This window comes from Bos taurus, chromosome 29, assembly GCF_002263795.3.
Source record: "Bos taurus isolate L1 Dominette 01449 registration number 42190680 breed Hereford chromosome 29, ARS-UCD2.0, whole genome shotgun sequence".
NCBI lineage: Eukaryota > Metazoa > Chordata > Mammalia > Artiodactyla > Bovidae > Bos > Bos taurus.
The window spans coordinates 44,815,718-44,843,604 of NC_037356.1; the positions used below are offsets into that span (position 1 = coordinate 44,815,718).

A 27,887-nucleotide genomic window follows, 5' to 3' on the forward strand; every position below is an offset into this window, starting at 1 on the left:
CTGCCTCTTGAGAAACCTATATGCAGTTAAAACTGGACATGGAACAACAGACTGGTTCCAAATAGGAAAGGGAGTACGTCAAGGCTGTATATTGTCACCCTGCTTATTTAACTTACATGCAGCGTATATCATGAGAAACGCTGGGCTGGAAGAAGCACAAGCTGGTATCAAGATTGCCGGGAGAAATATCAATAACCTCAGATATGCAGATGACACCACCCTTTTGGCAGAAAGTGAGGAAGAACAGTGAAAGAGGAGAGTGAAAAAGTTGGCTTAAAGCTCAGCATTCAGAAAACGAAGATTATGGCATCTGGTCCCATCACTTGATGGGACATAGATGGGGAAACAGTGGAAACAGTCTCAGACTTTATTTTTGGGGGGCTCCAAAATCATTGCAGATGGTGATTGCACCCATGAAATTAAAAGACACTTACTCCTTGGAAGGAAAGTTATGACCAACCTAGATAGCATATTCAAAAGCAGAGATATTACTTTGCCAACAAAGGTCCAGATGTCTAGTCAAGGCTATGGTTTTTCCAGTGGTCATGTATGGATGTGAGAGTTGGACTGTGAAGAAAGCTGAGCACCGAAGAATTGATGCTTTTGAACCGTGGTGTTGGAGAGACTCTTGAGAGTCCCTTGGACTGCAAGGAGATCCAACCAGTCCATCCTAAAGGACATCAGTCCTGGGTATTCATTGGAAGGACTGATGCTGAAGCTGAAACTCCAGTACTTTGGCCACCTCATGCGAAGAGTTGACTTATTGTAAAAGACCCTGATGCTGGGAGGGATTCGGGGCAGGAGGAGAAGGGAACGACAGAGGATGAGATGGCTGGATGGCATCATTGACCCGATGGACATGAGTCTGGGTGAACTCCGAGAGTTGGTGATGGACAGGGAGGCCTGGCATGCTGCAATTCATGAGGTCACAAAGAGTCGGACACGACTGAGCAACTGAACTGAACTGATTTATTAAAAAGTATAAGACTATCAGTTAGAACTAGCAGCTCAGATTTCTGGCATTGGATATGACCTTGTGGAAATGAACTGAAAATACAAACTGATTTAGTGAATTTTCAATTTGTGTAAAATTGAAAACATGAGATTAAATGTCTTAACCCCATAAAGTAATTCTAAATGTTCAATCAATTTGCTGATTCATAGCCATTTCCAGTTGTATTTAAAATTCTGCAGATAATCTTTTCATCAGGGAAAAGCCTACTTGGCTCATCAGTTTAACGGACAACTCCAGAAACTCTGGTGCTTATCCAAACTGCTTGTTCTCTGTTGTTGCCATTTCTTCTCATACAGATATGCAATCCGTACTGCCTGGATTCTTTGCGAACCTGAACTGGACTTCAGAGGAGGCCAGCCATTCTCAGGACACATCAGGGCTAAGACCCTTCCAGATGATTTTTGAGGCAAGTTTTGCTGTGGTTCTATAAATTAATGATGTTTTGATTCTTATTTTTCTACAAATGTAATAACAGAAAATAAAAGCGTAGGTCCTTTATAGAATAAAGTTGAAATAAGGTATTGGTTCCCAGACTTCCCTGAACAGATTTTAAATCACTTGGAAGCTTTGAAAATAGTGATGTTTGTGTTTTACTCTAAGAGGTTGTCATTTAATTGGTCTTGGGTGTTGGATTAGTCTGCTTGGGCTGCCATAAAAAAAAAAAAATACCACATGTTGGGTGGCTTAAACAACAGAAACTTATTTTCTCATGCTTCTTTATGAAGTTAGAAGTCCAAGTTCAAGGTATCTTGTCACCATTTGCTCACATGATCTTTCCTCTGTATGTATGTGGAGAGAGAGCTTTCTGGTATCTCTTCCTCTTCTTACATGGACAGTCCTATCAGATTAGAGGTCCACACTTATGACCTCATTTAACCTTATGACATCCCTAAGGTCCTGTCTCCAAATAAATCAAAATGGTGGCTAAGGCTGCAACAGATGAATTTGGGGGAATATAATCTGGTCCATAGAGGTGTGGCCTGGGCTTTGGGATATTTTTAGAATCCCAGATAATTCCTAATGTGCAGGTGAATTTGAGAACCACTGAAATAAACCACTATTTGATTTTGGACCTCCTGAAGAAGAAAGCAAGAATGGATGCCCAGTGCAGATCCTATTTAAATATTTTTATTAGGTTGGTTTAAAGATTTTTATTGATTTGTTTGTAGCCCTGATTTGTGAGAGTGACAATTGAGTCCTCCATTCCCATTATCAATTCTCTGATCTTTCCTTTCTTTGAACTGGTGGAGACAAAGAATATGTTAAACACTCTCCCAAAAAGCACATGGGAGGCTATTCTCCATGTTGGAACAATTATATCCTTCTTCTAAAAGGAAATGAACATGGAATCAGGACAATAGATATCCTTGGCTGTGCCATATCTTGTTTAGGGGAATGAAGGGTAAACAATTTGGAGCAGTTAATGGTTAGTCAAACAGAGGCAAAAGGAGAAGGGGGCAGCAGAGGATGAGATGATTGACTAGCATCACCGACTCAGTGGACATGTTGTTGTCCAGTCCAACTCTTTGCAATCCCATGGACTGCAGCATTCCAGGCTTCTCTCTCCTTCACTTCCTCCTGGAGTTTGCTCAAACTCATGTCCACTGAGTCAGTGATGCCATCCAACCATCTCATCCTCTGTCACCCCTTCTTCTCCTGCTTTCAGTCTTTCCCAGCATCAGGGTCTTTTTCAGTGAGTCAGTTCTTCCCATCAGGTGGCCAAAATATTGGAGCTTCAGCATCAGTCCTTCCAATGCATATTCAGGCTTGATTTCCTTTAGGATTGACTGGCTTGATCTTGCTGTCCAAGAGACTCGCAAGAGTCTTCTCCAGCACCACAGTTCAAAAGTATCAGCTCAGACTTTTGTATGGTCCAACTGTCACATACATACATGACTATTGGAAAAACCATTGCTTTGCCTATATGGACCTTTGTTGGCAAAGTGATGTCTCTGCTTTTTAGTACACTGTATAGATTTGTCATAGCTCTTCTTCCAAGGAGCTTTTAATTTCAGGGCTGCAGTCACCATCTGCAGTGATTTTGGAGCCCAAGGAAATAAAGTCTATCACTGTTTCCGTTGTTTCCCCATCTATTTGCCATAAAGTGATGGGACTGGATGCCATGATCTTCATTTTTTGAATATTGAGTTTTAAGCCACCTTTTTCACTCTCCTCTTTCACTTTCATCAAGAGGCTCTTTAGTTCCTTTTCACTTTCTGCCATTAGGGTGGTGTTATCTGCATATCTGAGGTTGTTGGTATTTCTCCTGGCGATCTTGATTCCAGCTTGTGATTCATCCAGCCCCGCATTTCACATGATATCCTCTGCATGTAAGTTAAATAAGCAGGATGACAATATACAGTCTTGACATACTCCTTTCCCAATTTGAACCAGTCCAGTGTTCCATGTCTGGTTCGAACTGTTGCTTCTTGACCCAAATACAGGTTTCTCAGGAGACAGGTAAGGTGGTCTGGTATTCCCATCTCTTTAAAAATGTTCCAGTTTGTTGTGATTTAGCATAGTCTTTAGCATAGTCAATGAAGCAGAAGTAGATGTTTTTCTGGAATTCCCTCGATTTTTCTATGATCCAACAGATGTTGGCAATTTGATCTCTGGTTCCTCTGCCTTTTCTAAATCCAGCTTGTACATCTAGAAGCTCTCAGTTCATGTACTGTTGAAGCCTAGCTTGAAGGATTTTGAGCATTACCTTGCTAGCATGTGAAATGAGCACAGTGTACAGTAGTTCAAACATTCTTGGGTTTCCCTTGTGACTCAGCTGGTGAAGAATCCACCTGCAGTGAGGGAGACCTGGGTTCGATCCCTGGGTTGGGACGATCCCCTGGAGAAGGTAAAGGCTACTGCTCCAGTATTCCGGCCTGGAGAATTCCATGGACTGTATAGTCCATGGGGTCGCAGAGTCAGGGACTTTCACTGTCACTTTCGCTTGAACATTCTTTGGCATTGTCCTTCTTTGGGAGTGGAATGAAAACTGACCTTTTCAGTCCAGTGGCCACTGCTTAGTTTTCCAAACTTGCTAGCATATTGAGTGTAGCACTTTAGCAGTGTCATCTTTTAGGATTTGAAATATCTCAGCTGGAATTCCATCACCTCCACTAGCTTTGTTTGTAGTGATGCTTCCTAAGGCCTGCTTGACCTCACACTGCAGGTGAATGACCACACCATCGTAGTCATCCAAGTCATTAAGACCTTTTTTGTACTGTTCTTCTGTGTTTTCTTGTCACCTCTTAATATCTTCTGTTTCTGTCAGGTCCTTGATGTTCCTGTCCTTTTTTGTGCCCATATTTGCATGAAATATTCCCTTGGTATCTGTAATTTTCTTGAAGAGATCTCTAGTCTTTCCCATTCTATTGTTTTCCTCTATTTCTTTGGACTCTTCACTTAAGAAGGCTTTTTATCTCTCCTTGCTATTCTTTGGAACTCTGCATTCACATGAGTATATCTTTCCCTTTCTCCTTTGCATTTCGATTCTCTTCTTTTCTCAGCTGTTTGTAAGGCCTCCTCAGAAAACCACTTTGCCTTATTGCATTTCTTGAATCTGAGCAAATTCTGGGAGATAGTGGAGGACAGAGGAACCTGGCATGATGCAGTCCATGGGGTTGCAAAGAATCGGAGGGGACTTAGCTACTGAAGAAGAACAACAACAGTTATAAAACCATTATTGTCAGGTAGCAAAAAAAAAAACAAACCCAAAAAAGCCACTTGATTCCAGTGAACCAAGGAAAACAGTGCTAGAAAAGGAAATCATGTGTTTTACTCAGTCTGAACAAAAAGTGATCATTCTTACACCTAGCATATGTATTATTTAAGCCTCCTGACAACTCTGAAGTGGCTAGGACAAGAATTTCAGAGAATTTGACTGTCTTTCCCAAGGTCATTCCATAGTTAAGTGACAGAATCTGAATCAAAGCCTTACTCATATTGATTAGTGCTGTTTCAATATTTATTCATTCCGTTAGATACCTCTGTTTGTTCACGATAGCTTCACTGTCCTAGAAAGAGTCCCAAGATGTTACTTGATCCCAAGGAACTTGCAATCTTGGAATATCAAGGAAATGATAGATAAGTAAACAAATAATTACAATACAGTGTAATAGAGATTTTTCTGGGTATAAGGAGTTCATGAAAGAATAAAAAATTATCATCAGAGTGATAAAATTTCTTTTTCTTCCCTATTGCAAAAGCAGTGTTTCTCTCAAGCAAGTCAAAGTGTACATTGAGAGCACCGATAATTTGACTTAATCAAGGTGCATGTCTGGGTTCATATCTTTTCACATAAGAATGGGATGTTTCAGTTTAAGGTTTCCAGAACAGTACACCTCCAGTCTGGCTGTGGAAATTGGTGATTGGAAATAAGTAGAGGTCAAGGTCATTGGAGTTGAGAAGGTCAGAGAATTTTGGGACCAAGTCCTCACTTAGACTGGTCATCTGCTTGGATGTGGAAGTCAACCAAGATGATGACAGGACTTAGAGTACAGAGGACAGCTGTGCTTAGTGCCAGGTAATCAGTTGGTGATAGGTGGGGAGAGGTAAGAGTAGTATAACCTCAGAGGAACAAGGATTTCTGAAAGCATTTGTTCTGTTATATCTGATGGTCTTTGATACTTGAATGAAGAGAATGGGGAGAGGAAAAGGGGAGGTTGTGAAAAGATTTCATCATACGTGTACACTTCAGGTGGGGAGAAGGGCCAGGTAGCAAGGTTTACAGCAAAGGCTAGTGAATGGAGACATCCGTGAAAAGGCAGTAACAAGTGATCCACTGCTTTGGGCATGTGGGGAAAGCTAATTCCAGGGAAGACTGAGGGAAAACTTCATTTAAGAGAGATGCTGGTGGGACTTCCCTGGTGGTCCAGTGGTTAAAATGCTGCACTTCCAGTGCTCCCACTGCAGGGGCCGTGCATTGAATCCCTGGGCTGGAAACTGAGATCCCACATGCAGTGCCAGGTGGCCAAAAAAAAGGTTGCTGGGTTTGTGTTTATGCTCAGTCCTGCACCTTGGAGTCCATTAGGCTGGGTGATATGTCCTTCAAAAAACAATTTGATTTTGCAAGATCTTGACAGATTTATCCATTTTTGTATTCATTTTTGTTATAATAGTAAATGATACAATGACTAGAGATATACATGTAGACATAAAAACATCTATCTCTGTGTTTCTCTTATTATCCATCATCTGGGTACTTACCTATTTAAGCAAAGAAAGAGACACTGATATTCTCTTACAAAGTCATATAGAGCCCATAACTGCATAAGTTTATATTTAAAAATATAAAATCCCTCCCATAATCTATCATATGAGTAGACTTGTATTTAAGGATAATGACTGAAACATATGATTCAGTGGTAATTTCTGCTGCCCAGGACTGGCAGCATATTTTTTTCCTGATAACATATAAGTTCACTGTTTCTGAAGGTACATTAGGCCTGGGTACTGGCTGTAAAAGATTGTGTAGTGTCTCTTCCTCCCTCCCCCCATCTCTCTCTTTCAATAATTTATCAGTAGGTCTTAAAAGGAGCTATTTGTTTTGTGTTAACTATCCTCTGCTGACCTGACATTATTTCACTTTATATTCTCAGTCTGGATTAGGTGCCAATCATTCCTGTGTATTTTTTTAGCTTCTCTTATATGTTTAAATCATAAAGCTTCTTCACATTATCATATAAATTATTTATTTCCTCTTTCTCTTCTACTTAAGTGTAACCTCTTCAAATTTAGAGATGGTTTTACTTATCTCTGTAAACCTAGGCACATAATAAACATTAAGTGTTTTATCAATGAGTAAATACATATACATATTCAGTAATCATATGTAAGCATTGCCCATAAGGTTCCATAAGAAATAATGATAGATTACATCATATCTGATTCAGATAGCTATGTACAGAAAATGAGCTTTCTTGGAGAGGTAGCATTGTATAGTGAAAGGTGGGCTTTGGAGTTCTCAGATCTAGGTTTGAATCCCAATTCTGTGAGCTAATTAGCTATGTGTGACCTTGGACAAATTAATTAGCTTCTTTAGTCTCATTATCCTCACCCATAAAATGGGGATATCTTCTACTTGTATGTAAACTGCTTGGCATGTAGCAGGTGTTCAGTAAATGATAGTTCCCATCATTATTAATGGTAGACCCTCCCTGGTAGCTTTTCAAGGAACTTTCACTTTTTTGGTTGCCTTACTGCTAGATATAATTAAGCCCTTTATATGATACACCCTATAATCACTAAGGTTACAGAAGTTTGAAACTGTTCCAAGAAGTTGTTTTTGAAGTGTTAAGTATGGAAAATGCTTTAGAGAGACCATTGCTTTTCTGCATTTGAACATTTTATAATAAACATTTTAAAAATAAGGATATGACTGATATGTATGCTACAGTTAGTGTTTACTTACTACTACTTACACATGTTAATAATCCTAGATTTGCTTCCAAATTTTCTAATAATCCCCATCCATTTTTCTAATATTTTAAAATATTTTTATAATAGTTATTCTAATCATCCCCACCCATTGCACAGTTATTGATCTTTTTTCAGTGAACTTATAAAAAAGTATTATAATAATTTATTCTTCTTTATTAGCTATTTACATGTTTTTTTCTTTATTGTGTTGAGATTTTGAGATTTGGGACCTTTTTTCTCCTTTAATATGTACCTAGTACATGAGTTTGTATTCTCTGAGCCACTAATAAAAACTTACTGATTTCTGACTCTCTTTCCTCTTCATTAACTTCTCTAGTTTTTAGGAGACACCTTCTAACTATGGTTTTAAGGACATTATATTAAATGTAAAGAGCTTCCCTGATAGCTCAGTTGGTAAAGAATCCACCTGCAAGGCAGGAGACCCCAGTTCAATTCTTGGGTCAGGAAGATCTTCTGGAGAAGGGATAGGATACCCTCTCCAGTGTTCTTGGGCTTCCCTTGTGGCTCAGCTGGTAAAGAATCCACCTGCAATGTGGGAGACCCGAATTTGATCACTGGCTTGTAGTGTAGGAAAGTGGTTAAAGCTAAAGCTTTGGAGCCAGATCAGCAAGACCTTGGCAAGGTTGTTTAATCTCTTTGAACCTTTTTTTTTTTTTTTTTATGGAGGGCTTCCCTTGTGGCTCAACTGGTAAAGAATCCATCTTCTATGCGTGGGAGACCTGGTTCAATCCCAGTTTCATTCACTTTCACAGAACACAGACCTTCTGACTTATGAGCTTCTGCTTTACAGCTTTTCCTTAAAAATAAATGGATGAACAGATTAAGGTTTAAAAATAGGGTCTTTTTAACGTCTGCTCCTTTGACTCCATTGAGATTCTTTGGTTTTTTAAATTTTATTTATTTACTTTTGGCTGTGCTGAGTCTTCATTGCTGATATGGGCTTTTCTCTAGTAGTTGCAAACAGGGGCTACTCTCTAGCTGTGGTGCGTGGGCTAACTGCGGTGACTTCTGTTGGAGTGGAGCACAGGCTCTGAAGCACATGAGCTTCAGTAGTGGCAGTGCCTGGGCTCTAGAGCACAGGCTCAACAGTTGTGGTGCACAGGCTTATTGCTCCATGGCATGTGGGATATTCCCGGATCAGGGATTGAACCCATGTCTTCTGCACTGGCAGGTGGATTCTTTACCACTGAGCCTCCAGGAAAGCCCCATTGAAATTCTTAATACAGATTGACCCTCATTAGGATAGTAGAGTTAAGCTAGGATTACTCTTCTCAGCTCCAATCTAAATTACTTTTTTCCCCCTGGATGTCTGAGGTGTAGTTATTTTTATAAGAAGAAATATCATAATTTAATTCATTTGTGCCCTTGAGTTTGTGCTTATGTGGTGGATGTTTTTGTTATAGGCTGATGTAAAGCCCAGGACTTTGATGACAGATAGTCTGGTTATAAAGAATTTTTTACGCAAAGTCATCACTGTGCTCCCCAAGGTAAGCTGTTCTTTCTGCACAATAATGATTCTCTTGTTTAAGTCATGTGTTTTTAAGAGACCTCTACTCTGTAGGGCATGGGAACATCTGATTGGTTCTCTTTCTTTTTATGACAGTGATTAAAAGTTTTAATATTGAATTGGTTTGGTTCCTGTATCTCTAAGGCAGGCTTGGTATTGGCCATGTGACATCTTTGAGAGCCTGTGGATATAGAGAGAACTTTGTTTTAGATTCATATTTTCACTGCCTTACTGTTTTATTGTATCACTTTGAATACCTCATTTCCCTCCTCTGTGCTTCTTTTTTCTTTTAAACCTGGATAATAAACTGCTGATTATCTCCTCCTTTTCTAAAGTGACTATAAGAGTAAATAAGGAAATTCTGACTTTAAACTCAGGAGAGCTAAAATTTTTATTATTACCTGTAGTTAGAAATGTTCATAAAGTCACAGCAATAAAGTATGCTGTATAACTTTCCCGGTTTTTCTTGCAGGTTTCCTACTATTTCTGTCTTAAGCAAGATTCAGTATTTATTGTTAGCCAGTCTCTATTCCAAGTGTTCACCACATATTCATTCATTCAGCTCTCCCAGTACCCCTTGTGAAGTAGGTTTTATCATCATCATCCCCATTTTACAGCCCAGGAAACTGTGGTGCTGAAGTTAAATAACTTGCAGAGCCACAATTTGAAAGGATACAGTCTGGCTCTAGAGTCTCTTATTACCCATGATATTATGTAGAAAGAAAAAGTATAGGTTGAAGGTAGAAAATAATTACAACAGTAAAGTAAACTGGAGGGAGAACATAAGAGTCTGATGGGGATAGGAGAAGAAAAAACAAAGAAAAAAGCATGGAATTTCCATATATGAAAACAATGGAAGCAATAGAGAGACAAACGGATAGTTCTTTAAGAAGGGGAGAAGAAATACATTAGGAGAACAGCAGAGGACAAAGGGTAATATTTCCTCATCAGTTGAGTTCAACTGTTCAATTGTGCAGCCCTACGGACTGCAGCACGCCAGACTTCCCTGTCTATCACCAGCTCCTGGAGCTTACTCAAACTCATGTCCGTCGAGTTGGTGATGCCATCCAACCATCTCATCCTCTATCATCCCCTTCTCCTCCCGCCTTGAGTCTTTCCCAGCATCAGGATCTTTTCAAATGAGTCAGCTCTTTGCATCAGTTGGCCAGGTGGCCAAAGTATTGGAGTTTCAGCTTCAGCATCAGTCCCTCCAATGAATATTCAGGACTGATTTCCTTTAGGATGGACTGGTTGGATTTCCTTGCAGTTCAAGGGACTCTAAAGAGTCTTCTCCAACCCCACAGTTTGAAAGCATCAATTCTTCAGCGCTCAGCTTTCTTTATAGTCCAACTCTCACATCCATACATGACTACTGGATAAACCATAGCTTTGATTAGACGGACCTTTGTTGGCAAAGTATTGTCTCTGCTTTTTAATATGCTGTCTAGGTTGGCCATAGCTTTTTTCCAAGGAGCAAGCATCTTTTAATTTCATGGCTGCAGTCACCATCTGCAGTGATTTTGGAGCCCCCCAAAATAAAGTTATGACCAACCTAGATAGCATGTTTAAAAGCAGAGACATTACTTTGCCAACAAAGGTTCGTCTAGTCAAGGCTATGATTTTTCCTGCGGTCATGTATGGATGTGAGAGTTGGACTGTGAAGAAGGCTGAGCGCAGAAGAATTGATGCTTTTGAACTGTGGTGTTGGAGAAGACTCTTGAGAGTCCCTTGGACTGCAAAGAGATCCAACCAGTCCATTCTGAAGGAGATCAGCCCTGGGATTTCTTTGGAAGGAATGATGCTAAAGCTGAAACTCTAGTACTTTGGCCACCTCATGCGAAGAGTTGACTCATTGGAAAAGACTCTGATCCTGGGAGGGATTGGGGGCAAGAGGAGAAGGGGACAACAGAGGATGAGATGGCTGGATGGCATCGCTGACTCGATGGACTGAGTCTGAGTGAACTCTGGGAGTTGGTGATGGACAGGGAGGCCTGGCGTGCTGAGATTCATGGGGACGCAAAGAGTCAGACACGACTGAGCGACTGATCTGATCTGAAAATAAAGTTTCTCACTGTTTCCGTTGTTTCCCCATCTCTTTGCCATAAAGTGATGGGGCCGGATGCCATGATCTTAGTTTTCTGAATGTTGAGTTTTAAGCCAACTTCTTCACTGTCCTCTTTCACTTTCATCAAGAGGCTCTTTAGTTCTTCCTCACTTTCTGCCTTAAGGGTGGTGTCATCTGCATGTCTGAGGTTATTGATATTTCTCCCAGCAGTCTTAATTCCAGCTTGTTCTTCATCCAGCCCAGCATTTTGCATGATGTACGTAATCTGTGACTAATTAGAATTCTAAGGTAGAACTCAGTGTATTTAGGATTCAGAATTTGAACACAGACAGGTGTTAACTATGTTTAGGGAAATTGCAGTGGAGGAGGGGAAGATGATATAAAGAGTATCTTCTTTAGGAATTGAGTATGGAAGCTTTTAATCCTTGTTCTGGTTCATGTTAAATATCACACCCCATTTATTTTGCAGATTAGATTTAATTTCAGTGTAAAGGTAAATGGAATCCTCTCCATGGAGATCTTTGGGTAAGTCCTTAATCCCTGACTTAAGTTTATGCAATGGTTCTACAGTTTTTCTGTTATTATTGTCCTATTTCCAGTGGGTTCACAGTTTGATTTCTTGACTCAAAGTCACTTTGAAACTTATTTTCCAAGACCCCCACATTTTCTTATTTTCTAGATTAGTTTTTTAATGAATAAGTAGATTAAACCTTTCATGCCTTTCCCTGTCACTGGAATGAGTAAACTTAAAAATAACCATTTCCTCTTGGTTGTGTGCGCTCAGTCACTCAGTTGTGTCCAACTCTTTGTGACCTCATGGACTGTAGCCAGCCAAACTTGTTGTACATGGAATTTCCCAGGCGAGAATACTGGAGTGGGTTGCCATTTCCTATTCCAGGGAATCTTCCTGACCCAGGGATTGAACCTGTATCTCTTGAGTCTCCTGCATTGGCAGACCACTGCGCCATTCCCCTTGGTTAGTGAAGTGAAAGTCACTCAGTTGTGTCCAACTCTTTGCAACCCCATGGACTATGCAGTCCATGGAATTCTCTAGGCCAGAATACTGGAATGGGCAGCCTTTCCCTTCTCCAGGGGATCTTCCCAACCCAGGGATTGAACCCAGGTCTCTCGCACTGCAGGCGGATTCTTTACCAGTTGAGCCATAAGGGAAGCCCAAGAATACTGGAGTGGGTAGCCTATCCCTCCTCCAGGGGATCTTCCTGACCCAGGAATCAAACCAGGGTCTCCTGCATTGCAGGCAGATTCTTTACCAATTGAGCTATCAGGGAAGCCCCTTCCCCTTGGTTAATTGGTTACCAAATTTCAGTTATCTCTGGAATTGGTACTAATGCACCTAAATTTGTATCAGGCAGAAATTGGTCTTAGAGTCTTTAATATATGGCTTAGCTTTTCTTTACTTTGCAGGGCAGAGAAGGAACCTACTTTGAACCTGTCGAATGGAATTGCTCTTGTCGTAAACTGTCAGCATTACCTGAGGTGAAGGGGAAAGCCTTGTTGTCCCGCTCCATGTTTTACTCTTATTATGAGTATGAATGTGGGAAGAAATTGAAAATGGTCTCAGTTGTCAATTCTTAGTGCCAAGTGTCAGAATCTCTGTAAGAAAAGTGAAAGTAAAAAAATTTAAGCCATCTGTATTAAAAATTATTATTATTCCTGGCTCCTTGAATGTATTCTTATTTACCTGAGGGCATGCATGTTCCTTCTTCTCTCCAAGCCTTAGTTTCTTCTGTGAATGAATCAAAACAAACTGCTAATTCCAGTTCCATTTAGGCATGAGAAGAGAGAAATTACTTTAAAAGGTTACTTGCACTCTTGGGTAGAGAGATACTATGAATACAAAGGAATTCTTTGTATATTATTGTTTGTGTGTTAGCATTTTACATAGGCTTAGAAATCATCTTTCTTCCCACCTCCACCTTTTTCAGACTACAAAAAAAAAAAAGAAAAAAATCCATGGAGGAGGTGGAAAATAAATGGAATAGAACCCTGTGCTTTGCCTTCCTGTGCTGTCCAATTTATAGCAAGACTAAGCCTAACTTACGTTTAAGTCCAGCTAATTTATTCTTTCTTCAGTAGTTTCTGCCTCTGCTTTATCCCCTGAATCAATACTGGTAGCCATAGGATCTTAAGGCTTGAAGAGGCTGCCTGTGGTTTCTCAATCTGTTTTCTTACTCTTGCTCAAAATTACCTCTCCAATTAGAATATGTTTATTCTTTAATATTTGCAGGAAATAAAACCCTCATCCCATATCTTTCTTTAGTAATCTTCTAGCATCGTACAATCCCTGCAGGTAGACAGCTTGCTATCATAGATTTACTGAAAGAGTTTAAGCCTCTAAGCCAGTGTTTGTGGACATATTTCCCTGGGTGACCTGATTAGAGAAAGGGGGAAAGGTTTATTAATATTTCTTTTCTGTTTATAAAAGAGCTCTCAGAAAGTAAACAAATACCAGATTTCACAAGATTCTTTCTAGGAGTGGAAGATGTTCCAGTTTTTTCTCATCACTCCTACCAAATAGTAACCTAAGACTTCTTCAGGGGAAAGTGCAGCATATGTAAAAGCAGACATCTAAGAATCATGAGGCCAGTTTTAGGCCATTTGTGACTCAGGGACCGCTGACCCATACCCCACCTCCACCATGCTGATCTTTGAATTATCTTGGAAACTTCTGCTCAGAACCACAGAGTAGTTTTAGTAGAGGAAATAGACTTTTGAGAATATAAAACTGCCATTAGCGGGAGCAAAAGCAGGAGCCACGCTGCAATTCCTGAAATGCCAATTTGTCTACTTTTTCCATTGCCTGTGATTCACTGAGTGGGACACAAGTTACTTATTCCAGCAAAATTTATGTGGTGGATTATATGGTTATGCATATGCTAGAGGTTATAAAAAGAATCTTGAATTCCCTTTAAAATAATTTCTTAAGAGGGAAAAAGGCGAAATTTGTCTTATCTGCTTTTTTTTTGACAGTACACCAAAATTTGACACAACTGAATTACCCTGCAGCAGAATCCATCCTGTGCTGGGACACCCAGTGATGCTCTTCATCCCTGATGATGTGGTGGGAATGGGCTTGTTGGGAGAGCTGACGCTGACTCCAGCCGTGGCTCTGTGTCCTTGCCCGAAGGTCTTTTCCAACCAGCTGAACAGGATCTCTTCCGTTTCCATATCCTTTTGATGACAGAGTCCATGAAAAATTTCAAATTCCTTGTCTTTGAAAATGGATTTTTATATTTCAATCCTAGGAAAGCTGCTAGAATATAAACTCTGTATGTAGAAGCTGGTATGATTTGTATAAAAACAAAAATCCAATATGAAAGCTAAGCTTGTAAATTTGTTCAAGAAACTGAAAACTATAAAATATGACCCATGTGCCACCCGGTTTTCATATGGTCCAGTGTGACAGGAGCAGGAGTGAATGATGCAAGTAGGAGCAGTGAGGCTGGAAAAGTAGTTTGGAGTTGAATATTTTGGATCTTGAGTGCCACACTAAGGAATGTGAATTTTATTGTGTGTATAATGGGAAACCAGTTAATGTTTTAGGAATCGCCAGCAGCCTTGTACAGGGTGGGTGGGAGAGAAAAGTCAGTAATCACTAAGTACATAAGTAAGTGAACTGGGTGAGACATATTAAGTGCATGAACTAAAGGTGTGATGAGCATGGAAAGGAGAGGTTATCACTGGAAGGAATCAACAAAACGAGGTAACCAGTTCCCCGTTTTGGCTAGGGAGAGATTAGGGGCAAGAAGTAGCTAAAGTTGCTGTCAACAGCCCTATATGTAGAAGATACAGGGTGGATATAGATATATGGAGATATAGATATATGGAAACAGAAAATAGATGGGGAAGGATTCTTTTGGGGGTGATAAAAAATATCCTAAAACTGATGGTGGTGATGGTTGCACAACTTTTTGAATATACTGAAACCAATTTAATTGTACGCTTTAAATGGGTGATTTGTATGATATGTAAATTAAATCTCAGTAAAGCTGTTGGAAAAGATTTCCATGGATGGCTGACAGAATAATGATGCTGGCAACAAGATGAAAATTATAAATAGCAGATCTGAGGAGTAAAGAAGATTAGTTTAGCTTTACATATGTTGCATTTATGTTGCCTGCAGAACATGTTTTAAAAATAGCCATATAGAAATTTTGGTCTGGAATTTGGAAGTGGTCAGATTTTTAGAGATATAGAGCCTCAGTGTTTTTTCCATAGGTGAGTGATTATGGTATAGTATATGCTATGGCTAGAATGACACAGGAGTAAACAAGTATATTGTTTGAAGGATTCTCACACTATATGTGTGTGAACTTTAAGTGATATTTACATTTACTATGAATACTGTTATGGTTGAGTTTAAATCTATCTCCTTACCTGTGTTCTGCTTATTCCTTGTATTTTATTTTCTTTTCCTTGAAGGCAGACTGGATAAGGTGTAGTTGTGTACTATAAAACCTAAAGCAATCCCTAAGTTAATACCACAAAGAGTTACAACTAGTAAGTCAAAAAGGGGGATAAAATGGAATTATTAAAAACACCCAAGCAAAAATAGAATCCAAAAATAGAAAAGAAGAAAAAGGAAATAAAATACAAGGAACAAACAGAAAATACATAACAAGATGATAGATTTAAATGCAACCATAACAGAATTCATATTAAATGTAAATAGTTTAAACAACCCAATTAATTAAAAGACATTCACACATCCTGACTCTTCAGATACGCCACCCTTATTCTTAGTTTGCAACACTTCAAAGCTCCCTGGCTCTAAACAGCGAATGTGTTGGCCTCAGCTCGTGCGTTAACGCCTTCTTGAGTTTGTGACGGAGACTTCACTTATAGACACTGCCTCCCTTTGCTCTGTTGTGACTTTCAATAATGTCCCCGTGCCCACTGGATTTTAATCTTCACACTTAGTGCCTCCTGTTTACCTTATTAAAAAGAGGATTAAAACAGAAAGATGAAAGAAAATATATATTCTGGGCTTATTAGCTTTGGTCCAGGGGGACAAAAAAAGCTTATGCAGTGGTTCCTAACTGGGTACTTTTGCCCTCAGAGGACATCTGGCAATGTCTGGAGACATTTTGATCCTTATGAGTGGAGGCAGAGGTGATACTGGCATCTAGTGGGAGTGGGTAGAAGCCAGGGATGCTGCTTGAGCATCCTGTAGTGCACGGGACAGCCCTGCAGTAAAGAAGCATCCGGCCCAGAGTGTCAGTGTGCCAAGGTCGAGAAACACTGGGTTATAGGGAGGGTGTGGGTGGGACTGGAAAGTCAAGGGCAGGAAACCATTTTAGGGGCCTGTCTTTCTTAGTCCTGGTTAGAGAGTAGGTTGGAGAAGGTGAAGCATTTCCTTCTCAATCTGAACATATTCATACTCACTGGAAAATATTCTTTGGTATATGTTTTTAATCTAGGATGCATCACATAGTATTACAGTTTATTGGTTTTTATGTGTATCTCCCATACTGTAAATCTGACTTGAAGGTAGGTGTTAAATCTGTATATTCATGTTTGTATCCCCAGAATTTAGTATAGTATTGTGTTTAGCCTGTGTTATTAATACCATTCAAACCTATGATTTAATGAGTAGGATCAATAAATAAACAAATTGTCCCAATACTGTACTGGTACCTCACACTCGTTAAACGTGGAATAGATTTCTGAAGATTCTAGTGGTTCAATCTTTGGTGACTCACATCTATCCTTAATGTGGAAAGGGCTTAATATGTAATTGCCTAGCTTGCTAGTTTATTTCTGAGAGTGTGAACCAGGTCAGTGTTGCATTTGTTTTTTGCAAATGAATACATAATCACAAAAAACTAACATTTTGGAGTTTTCTTTAGCCACTATACATATTTCTGTATGGACCTTCAGGTCTGCCTCTGATATTTCCAAATTCAGAGCAGCCAACTACTCCTGTCTTCAAAGACGCCTCTTATTTCATTGACTGGAAGAAACACCACTTGTGTATGGTGCCCAATTGGGATCTCAGTTTAGACAGGGGTAAATCTCTCTCTCTGTCTTTGTTTGCATAGGAATAAAGAACTCTGTAAAATATTAGAGAAATGCAAGAAAATATAAATAGCAAATATATATAAGAATAGGACCTAGTGATCTGATGGCTTAGGTTGAGGGTACAGGTAGGAGTCTGGCTAAGTCTGAGAGTCCTTGTGAAGTGAGTCATACAGGTGTCAACAGGCAAAGCCCCACCAGAGCCTAACTGTTTTGGTATTACGTGTTAATGCTGGTTCCCCTCTCATTTCTACTGCCTCCTCTATTCCTGGTCTCCTTGAAGTAGGCAATGGGCCTTTACTTTCTAGGGATTTGTTCAGAAGGTTTCTGTTGTACCTTAATCTGTCAACTCTGGAGTTTTAAAAAGGTTATTAAAGTTGCAGTCACATCTTTGACCTATTGTGGAAGAGAAACATTTCCCAATGAAATCAGAAAAATCCATATAAAATTACTTAGAAAAAATATAATAATACATAAAGGCAAGGCAGAAGTATCAGCCGTATAGTAATATACCTGGGAAACTGACTGTCCTATTCATATAGAGCCTAACCACATTGGCTTTGGGTGAACCATGCTGAAAATTGGATGCTTAATAATTCGACCAACAAATGAAACTGAGAAGTAGGAATATGCAACCATAAGCTGATGTCTAGGAGCTTTATATTCTTGAACTTGACTGTTGTTAGCCAGAATCCTTTGATATTTAAAAGACAGTCTGTTCAACTGGATCCTGAGGAATTTCACCAGTAGGGAAGAGGTATTCAGGGAGGAGTTATTCTAGAGTTATAACTGGTATGAGAAGATTGAAGCTTCCTGATACAGGGATGTATCTCTGAGAGAAAGAATCTTCATCTAGGAAGAAGGCCTCATGGTGAGGCTCTTTTCTCTTGAGTAGGTAGTTTTTCCAGAGGGTGGCATGAAAGGAGGTATCCTTGGACTCCTGTAGGTAAGTGGTTTCGTGAGGAAAGAATGTTTGGTCTTAATAAGGCTGTGGCCACAACTGTGGGCTGGCTCTTGTTTTTTATATTAAGAAAGGCCACAGACACTGAGCTAACAGTGGAGGTGAAGATTAGGTGCCCAGGCGTTGAGGAAGACATTATGTTTAACTGGCCAAGAAATGACAACGATGGCCTCTGTCACTAACTCAGACCTCTGGCAGCACTTATATAACGCCATCAGTGGGGGTGAAGGGTTTTCTCTGCTGTCTTGGTACCCGAGTCCAAATTCCATTTTCTCTTCCTGGCTTTGACCCTTGTTAGGGGGTCTTAGTAACTTGAATGGTGATTCATGTTCCTCTGAAAGTGAGGCAAGTGAATGAATGACATGTGTTATTGTCTGTTAATGTTTTTATTTAAACTGAATTGGACCACCTGGATTGTACTTTAAAAGATTAAGGTGCTAGAAAGTGACTGTAGGGGTCAGATTACATGGGAATACAAATATCAGATAGCATTGTGGTTAAGAGCAGAGATTTGGGGATTAGTCTAAACAGTTCCATCACCTACTGTCTCATGTTGGGCAATGTATTTAACCTATCTGTGCCTCTTTTCTTGTCCGTAAAACAACCTAAGACTAGGTCCCATACTATAGTGTGGTGAAATCTAAATGTTGAGATAGTTCACGCCAATTTCATGTGGTACATGGCATGAAGTCGGCATTCAATACAAGTTAGCTCTTTTACTAGTGATACCCACATCTTACTAGCCTGTTACTGCTGATACCTACCTTAGAAAGTAACTTGAGGAATGAATGAATTGATTATATAATGCTTCTCAGTAAATTCTAAGGAATGCTGTTCGGTTTGCATTTTACACACCCAGTTGTTATTTTGATGTTCTTCTTGTGAGTCACTATTATTTGCTTCCATCATGTGGGTAGAGAAACAGATTCAGGAGGAGAAGGGAGTGTTCAAATTTAGATCTGTCTCAGGCCCCTCTTTGTTTGAAGCATGGGTTGTTTATTCACTTAGCTTTTTGAGGGCTTTACCTATCTTAGGATATTCTGTAATATCTCATCCTCTAGGTTCGGTGCTTCCAGATGTGAGTTATCAGGTGGAATCCAGTGAGGGAGAAGATCAGTCTCAGGATATGGGCCCCCAGGGACAAACTGTGCTGCTTTTTCTCTTTGTGGATTTCCACAGAGAATTTCCAGGCCAGAAAATGGAACTCTGGGGTAGGTATAGAAGAATGGGGCTGCCACCTTGGATGTGCTTAAATGTTAAGAGAATAAATAAAAGAGACTTGGGGACTTCCCTGGTGGTCCAGTGGCTAAGACTCGATGCTCCTAAACTCTCCAGTGCAATCCCTGGTTGGGGAACTAGATCCCACATATGTCAACTAAGAGTTCACATGCTATGACTAAAGATCCCACAACAAAGATCAAAGATCCCATGTGCTGCAGCTAAGACCTGGTGCAGCCAAATAAATCAATAAAAATATTTTTAAAAGAAAGGAGACTTTACATGAAGCATAAATCTGAATAGGTGTGCTTCTGTAGAATAACACATTTCAGTGAAAAACTTAAATAAGTTAAATTATATGCTCTGTGAGAAAGATCTATATCTTGAAGCATCACCTAGATGATGACAATCCCAGATTTGGTTGACCAGAAATCAGCAGACACTTCCTGTTGGTCCCTACAGAGTGTATTACCTTAGACGGGTAGTTCTCAACCTCAGCTGCACAATATATTACCTGAGGAGCTTCTAAAAAATGCCCACGTCTCATCCCTAGAGATTTGGGTTTCCTTGGACTGAAGTGGGCTTCAGGTATCAGTATGTTTTTAAAGCTTCTCAGGTTGGAGTACTATTCACCATCCTCCTGCTTTCCCAAGTACAATCAAGAAAAGCTATCAGTCTTGGCCTTAACGCAACATCTCAAATTCAGCACAAGGAGGTGTGGGAGTGCATTGGTATGAATGGCTTTGTGGGATTGCCACATCGACTTCTGGAATAGGACAAAGAGTCCTTGTTCAGGCATACAGATGCCTTTGGCATTTATCTAACAGATAGGTAATAACCTGCTATCAGAAGGTTCTCTCTGTTAAAGCTGTGATTTACATCCTGTTTTGTGCTCCATGAAACACGTGCATCAGAATCACCTGGAGTATTTGAAAATGTGCAGCTTCCTGGGCAAGGATTTACTCAGTTTTGCTAATGTAAATATCTGTATGGCTCAGGAATATGTTTTTAACAAAATTCTCAGGTGATTCCTAAACATGGTACAATTTGAAAACCACTGAATATAAGAGTTGATGCTTTTGAATTGTGGTGCTGGAGAACTCTTGAGAGTACCTTGGGCTGCAAGGAGATCAAACCAGTCAATCCTAAAGGAAATCAACCCTGAATACTCATTGGAAGGACTGATGCTGAAGCTGAAGCTCCAGTACTTTGGCTGCCTGATGTGAAGAGCCAGCTCATTGGAAAAGACCCTGATGCTAGGAAAGATTGAGGGCAGGAGGCGAAGGGGACGACAGAGTGTGAGATGATTGGATGGCATCAGTAACTCAGTGGACATGAGTTTGAGCGAACTCTGGGAGATAGTGAAGGACAGAGAAACCTGGCGTGCTGTAGTCCATGGGGTTGCAAAGAGTCGGACATGACTTAGTGACTGAACAAATAAGAGTGGCTTATGCATTTGAATCCAGTAAAGTCTGAGACATAAAGTTAAGTGTTCCTCAGTGCCCTCGGAAACTCTGAAGGAAGTAGCAAGAAGTGGAGCTTCTGAATGTCTGGGGAAATATTCACAAGCCTCCCTTTCAGGGCTCCTGACTTGTTTCTGTGTTATCCTTCTTTTGTGGGCCAGTGTTTTTTCTTAAGACTTTACTCTCTAGGCATTCCAGTGCTGCTTGGTGTGGCCCTGTTCCCACTGAGTCATAAGAGAAATGAGACAGCTTACAACCCCAGATCAAAAGAGCTGACATTGACTGGTGCCAGTCATTTGTTGAACCTGTGGGATTCTTCCTGCTGCCAAGCTTCCATGCCTCTCCTACTTTTCCCCACCATGTAGATATTCATTAGGAGAGAAGCACTGCTTTCCTGGGCTCCGGCTTGCAGCTCTTTGAAGAGCTGGTGTTCCCTGGTGCCCCACTGTTCCATTCATTAAGATGCTGGAATGGAAACATAGAAGAGAGCAGTCTGTGAGGCTTACAACTAGGAGGTCAAACGTGAAAATGCCTAGGGCTGTTGGTTACCTGCTTCTGCTCGCCTGGACAGAGGCTCTTAAAAGAAGCAGCTAAGTATGGTGGAAAGGACTTCAGGGTACAATCAAGAGACCTGGGGTTAATTTTTAGTTCTGCTATCAAATTCCTTAATGACTTTTGGGAAGCAAGTCACATGAATTATCTGATCCTTTTCATATATTTAACATGAAATTGTTGGGCGAGGTGCTATCAAAGCACTTCCAAGTCTAAAGACCCTCTTAAGATGTAAGATCTAGTATTTTTAGGCTTTTTTTTTTTTTAGGTCTGCTATGTTCAGCCTTCCCTAGGATGACATAAAGTCCTGGTACCCCATTCTGAATCCTATTAAACATATTTCCTCAGAAACCAGGGTTACCTATCGTTCTTCTAGAACTGTACTGGTTTGCACGCCTCTGTTTAGCTTGACTCTGAAGGCCTGCAGCATTTCAGGTAGTTGTACTAAGTATTAGATTAAATTGAAGTTCATCACTGCATCGGTAAACAGAGCAGTTATTGTCTTAAAATTCCTGGGGCTTCCCTGCTGGTCCAGTGGTTCAGATGCTGTGCTTCCACTGCAGCAGATGGGGGTTCAGTCCCTGGTCAGGGAAGTTCTGCATGCCATGGGGTGCAGCAAAAAATAAATTTTTAAAAATAAATAAAATTTCCTTAGACATCTGAGAGTTTAGGACTAGCTTTTGAAGAAGATGCACTGTAAGGGTAGGTAGATATAGACACATGTCGTAATTTTATAGATTATGTAGTGATTTTATTTTCTTTTCCCCCTCTTCTTTTTCATATCCTTGAAAGCTTTCTCCAGAGCTCCTTTTAGGAAACAGATTGTGCAGAACTACAGTCTGTTTCCATGTATCTTAAAAAAAATCCCTGAATTGGCCTTCTGCCTACCTTGTCATGGTAACTTTTCTATGATTAACTCATTATTTTGCCACAGTGTTAAAGGCATCTGGTGGTATAAGCAGTTTTAGGAATGAAACTATAGCTTTTCAATTAAATGACTGCTTTCAAAGGAGGTCTAACTGATTTCTTAAGGCTATTCTTAGGACCAAACTATAGAAAATAGTAATCCAAATGATACCGTCATAGCAATAGTGATATTTTCTGAGTATTGCAATGTACATCCCAAAACACTTGCTATGTATTATCCCAGTTTATCTGCACAGAATACCCATGATAGCAAGTGGTAAAAGCCACTTTCTGCAATAAAATGAGAAACGTTTGAAGTGACGTGGTCACTATTAGTTGGTGGTAGAATCGACCGTGGAGTCTGTGTTGACTCCAGTTCCAGACCCCTTTTGAGCAGAGCACATACTACCTTCCCCTCCAGGAAAGCATCACGGTGCCTTGTGGTAGAAAATGTTCTTTCTGACTTCCATTTTAAACACAGCCCTGAGAAAAGCACGCCAGCCTTACCTTTGAGCAGACCATCCAGAGAGTAGAAAAGCACCAAAAAAGAAAGATTAAGAAGCATTTTCTCCAGATACCCTGAAAAGTAAATTTGTCTTCCTCTATTATATTCTTCCTCTATATCAGGATCATCAATGCTAAAGTATTGTTTAATGATGTATTTTGCCCATCAACCTCACGTGTTAGCTTTTCTGAAGGATGCTGAGCAATGGTGCCTGTGGTTACTTTATCAGAGAGAATCCACCATTTAAAAAGACTATACCAGAACTTCCCTGGTGGTCCAGTGGTTAAAAATCTGCCTGCCAATGCAGGGGACACAGGTTTGATCCCTGGTTGGGGAAGATCCCACTTGCTGTGGAGCAACTGAGCCCATGCTCCACGACTACTGAGCCTGTGCCCTGGAGCCTGGGAGCCACAACTACAGAGCCCATGTGCTGCGACCACTGAAGCCTGTGCCTAGAGCTGGTGCACCGCAACGAAGAGTAGCCCCCACTCAGCACAGCTAGAGAAAAAGCAGCGCATCAGTGATGACCCAGCTGAAAACAAAACAAAAAAAAAAGTAAAAAGACTATACCGGCAGTTCTCAGAGTCATCTTTGATACCCTGACAGTGACAGTGGTGCTCACCAGCAGCGACACTAAATAGAATTGACATACTCTCCGGGAGGCTTTGCCTTTCCTTTCGGAGTCACTGGTATCACTGTTTAGAGTATGTGGTGTATATTTCTGTTTCTGATGTGAATTAAAGAGGATCCTTCGTCTGATTCTTCAAACATAATATTCTGCACTTTTAGTGAACTTTCTGTCCTTTGTAAGTGGAAATTGGGTAGGTTTGTAAGTTTTGGGGTTTTGTGTGTGTGTGTGTGTGTGTGTGTGTGTGTGTGTCTAAAAAAGGAATTATTTGTGTATGGGTGGAAGTGGCCTCTTCTGTCAAGAGGCCTCTTTCCCATCCTTAGCCCTGACTCAGAGCACATGAACAGCAGTCTTGAAGTGGTCATTCTCACTCAAGGTTACCAACATTCTCCCTCTCCTTAGGAGTCCACACTTTGCTCTCAACTCATCTCAGGGCCATCCTCAGGGAGAGCCACAGCGTGGTTCAGGGTTGCATCCAGGCCGCTGTGGACCGGGCCTTGGAGCAGCATCACCAGGCTGTCAAGGTAATAAGAAATTCACAGCTCCCTTTCTCCTCCTCTCTCTCAGAGAAAGATAGAGTATCTGGCAGACAGGGGCTGAGAGCCCTTCCTCCCTTAATGCTTCTTCCTCGTCTGTCACCTGGGCTGATCTTATAAACTGCCTCTAGCCTTGGAACTCAGGCTTTAGTCTAGACCGATCACTGTAACCACTTGCTTAGTCTTACCTCCTTGTAGGTGAATTTGAGTAAAGAGGGGCAAAATAATAGACGGGGAAAATGACTGACAATAAACCTCTTTTTTTTTTTGAGAGCAAGTTTTATGTTCTTTTTGGAACATGTGACTGACTTCATTGTGTTTCTTCACAAGCAGAACGGGCTTGGTTCTGCCTGCCTGTCAGTTGGTTTTCAGCACTCCTATATGCCAGGGGACAGGAAAACATTTATAACGGAGGAACAGTACACACTGAACTCAGGACTCTATATTAATTCCAGGTAGTTTTACACATTGAACTAACTTGTATATTAACTTACAGTGCCATTAATGTCTTCTCTCTCACACACTGAGGTGCTTTATTATTCTAACCATAGTGAAGTGAAAGTCACTCAGTCATGTCCAACTCTTTGTGACCCCAAGGACTGTGGCCTGCCAGGCTCCTCTATCCATGGAATTCTCCAGGCAAGAATACTGGAGTGGGTTGCCATTTCCTTCTCCAGGGGATCTTCCCAACTCAGAGATTGAATCCAAGTCTCCTGCATTGCAGGCAGATTCTTTACTGTCTAAACTACCAGAGGGGCCCTAGAATATTTATTTTAGGTAGTTCTACACATTGAACTGTCATTGTATATTAATTTATAGTGCCATTAATGTCTTCTCTCTTTCACACACCAAAGTGCTTTATTATTCTAACCATAAGTTCTAGACAAATTGATAGCACATGCATGCACTTAGCCTGAAATTTAACTGAAGTATAGTTAATTTATAAGGTTGTATTACTGCTGTACAGCAGAATGATTCAGTTATACATACATATACATGCTTTTTTAAAGAAAAATCCTATTCCATTATGGTTTATCACAGGATATTGAATATCATTCTCTGGGTTATATAGTAGGACCTCGTTATTTATCTATTCTATACATAAAAGTTTACATCAATGCACCTCTCTTATCTATATTTCCCCTTCTCACACATGCTTCTAGAGCTACTGTTTCAGTAAATCTTAAATTCTCCCTCCATTTGCTAATCCTTTATAGCATCACTTTGTCTTCATATCTGGCTTTCTGAATTCCTCCATCTTGTATACTTTTGGTAACACATTTATTACTTAACATTCCCTCCTTTTCAAGCAAAAAACAACCACACTAAGAGTAAAGCTTGAAGCGTTGTATTTTTTAATGGTAAGTATATCTGCTTTATTGCTCAGTGTCTTACTGCTTGTCTTTTCTGAATGTATCTATGTCAATAAGTCACCTCTGTGAAAGGAGATAACATTTTTAATGTATTTAAATTCCTTAAGTGTCCTTTATATGTCACGATCTTAGTAAGTATTGTTGGTGGAAGGGGAAGCATTATTGAAATCCTGCTCTGACTCAAATATTTGGTCCCTTTAGGATTCTCTGAACCAGCAGTTTTGGATTATTATAAACTATGGTCTCCCCCTTCTTGTTTCGTTCCCTAGGCTCATCAGAAACTACAGGCCTCACTGTCAGTGGCTGTGGATTCCATCATGAGTATTATGACTGGAAGCACAAATAGCACCTTCCGGAAGACCTGCCTCCAGACGCTTCAGGTTGGTAAGGATTGGAGATGCTTAAAGGTGTGGGGTTTTAATGACATTCTGCTGCCTCTCTTCGTAATATGTGCAGTGCTCTTAGAAACATTATTTACTTTGATCCTACTATGATTCTACCTAAGTAAGTGTTTTATGATGTGTTCATTGAATAGAGAGTGATGTATATACTATTTTATAAATGAGAAAACAAGTTATTTAGGATTTCTGTTTCCTTTAGGTCATACAGATAGTTACAAGCAGAGCTAGGATTAGGTCATGAGTCCCAGTTTCTTACTGAAGAGTGTTCTATTACATCATGGTGACAGAATACATTGGAAATAACTGAGCAACGATAAGCATTACATATGTTTGGCAGTTTGGAATAATGTAACAAGGTTTGGAATCAGAGGCCTGAGTTCACATCTTGACTCATTTACTTATTAGCTATGTGGACTTTTCTGTGGTTCATCTACAAATTAGAAAAAATAGTAGTATGTCTCAGGGCTATTATGAAGTTGAGGGCTAAATGTGAATGTGTGTAACACATGGTAGATTCTTTAATAAATGTTGGTTTCTTTCCTCCCTTCCAATGTGTGTTGACCAACTGGTATTATCAGTGGGGTAACACATTCATTCCGTGTCAGTTGCTTCATTTTGTGTACTTTCTCTTGAGAAAATAGTGTAATATAATTAATAAAATTTATCACTTAACTTTTGCATATTTATCTCATATATATTATATAATTATAGCCAAAGTATTCTATATTAATATATAATTTGACCTTTTCCCTTGTTTCAACAGTCTTAAATACTGGTTAACCACTATTCCACTGTGTTGGTTTAATATAACTTAATAAACCATTCCCCTACTGACAGATATTTAAGCTGTTTACATTCTTTCTGCCAATAAATAGTTCAGTTAATACCTGTATGTGATATCTTACTTCTTTTGAATCATCTCCTAGAAAAAATTTCTATAAATGGAGTTAATGGGTCAAAGTGTATAACACCTTTATAATCTAGTGATTCTTCTCACAGCTTCACCTTTCTGGGTCATGTGGGCAGCACAAGGTATTAAGAAGGACACTATACTGGCAATCCTAAAGTTAGCCCTAACTTTCATACTAACTGGCTATGAGATCTTAAGTAGGTCACCTCTCCTGTTTGAATTTCAGTTTTCTCATCTATTACAGTGTGTTGTATTAGGAGACTACTCAGGTCCCCTTTAATATCTTACAATTCTATACTAAAGTTGAGGTTGTTACCCATTCCTTATAGATGCAAACTTATTACTGTTCCTTTCCTCCCTGAAAGATTTATCTGGGGGAAAAAGTTCCTATATCAGCCTTCGTTGTTCAGTAGATACCTTTGCTCTCTTGGAACTTGTTTTAGAGGAAAGCAGTTTATATAACCTCTTCACAGACAGATGGCTCTCTGGGATATATAATCTCCTATAGAGATAGGAGAACAAAGACCTTGTGTGATCGATCTCGCTTAGGTAACAGAATCTGGAAGATATATAGGAGCCACAACTGCCTGTCCCATGTCAAGTATCCCCAACCTTCCTTCTGCTTACCCTGTGTCCACAGGAACTAGGGAAACTTCTAACACAACATGAGGATGTCACTGGTTTGCCTTTCTATCTGTCTCGTCCTCTCCCCGTATAAACTTCCTGTGGGTACTCACCCTTTGGTTGCCAGTAGTGGAACTCAGCATGTTCTATTTCTGGCCCTTTTTAGGCAGCTGACACACAGGAATTTGGGACCAAGCTGCATAAATCATTTCATGAGGTCACCCAGCACCGATTTGTTTACCACTGCTCACAGGCGGTGAAGCAGGTAAGTCTAAAGTAATAATCAGTACTTTGGTGCAAATCTCCCATTTGATATATGAGAAACCTGAATACACAGGGGTTAGGTGTACTGCTTTAGACTGCACAGTCTGAGGGTAGCCTTTCAGTAAGGAAGCCTGTGGTTTAGAAAAACTTCATAGAACATAGTATTACATAGAGGTTAAGAGCATGATTAGCAATGTCACTTGAATTCCATTTCTGCCACTACCTAGTTTGCATGGTATTAATATAGAAGCTATTTATTCCAACTCTCAGTTTCTGTAGCAGTAAAATAAAAATGATGCATACCTAAAGTGATTGTTGTAAGGTCTGAATAAGAGAATTATGTGAACTACCAGCACATAGCTACTTTTATGATGATGATGATATGATGGAATTCTTATGTTTAGTTTTGCCAAATAAAAAACATACTTTTATCTGTTCACCTTTTTGGATACCAGAGATATAGAATTATATTAGTTGGCGTCTCT

The 27,887-nt window shown here is 40.0% G+C and overlaps 1 protein-coding gene across 12 annotated transcripts in view; it reads left to right on the plus strand.

Annotated features, from left to right (window-relative positions):
* Window positions 1-27,887, plus strand: part of TOP6BL (TOP6B like initiator of meiotic double strand breaks) — an 86,821-nt gene that overhangs the window by 45,066 nt on the left and 13,868 nt on the right. For 10 of the 12 annotated variants that reach the window (XM_059883108.1, XM_059883113.1, XM_059883103.1 and 7 more), the window contains 10 exons: window positions 1,312-1,421; window positions 8,854-8,937; window positions 11,492-11,547; window positions 12,448-12,519; window positions 14,014-14,208; window positions 16,901-17,052; window positions 19,084-19,233; window positions 23,697-23,818; window positions 25,473-25,583; window positions 27,305-27,403. In XM_059883108.1, the coding sequence (XP_059739091.1) occupies window positions 1,312-1,421; window positions 8,854-8,937; window positions 11,492-11,547; window positions 12,448-12,519; window positions 14,014-14,208; window positions 16,901-17,052; window positions 19,084-19,233; window positions 23,697-23,818; window positions 25,473-25,583; window positions 27,305-27,403 (1,151 nt within the window). The remainder of the gene's footprint in view (window positions 1-1,311; window positions 1,422-8,853; window positions 8,938-11,491; window positions 11,548-12,447; window positions 12,520-14,013; window positions 14,209-16,900; window positions 17,053-19,083; window positions 19,234-23,696; window positions 23,819-25,472; window positions 25,584-27,304; window positions 27,404-27,887) is intronic. The other 2 variants (XM_059883114.1, XM_059883105.1) reach the window with 2 other exon arrangements.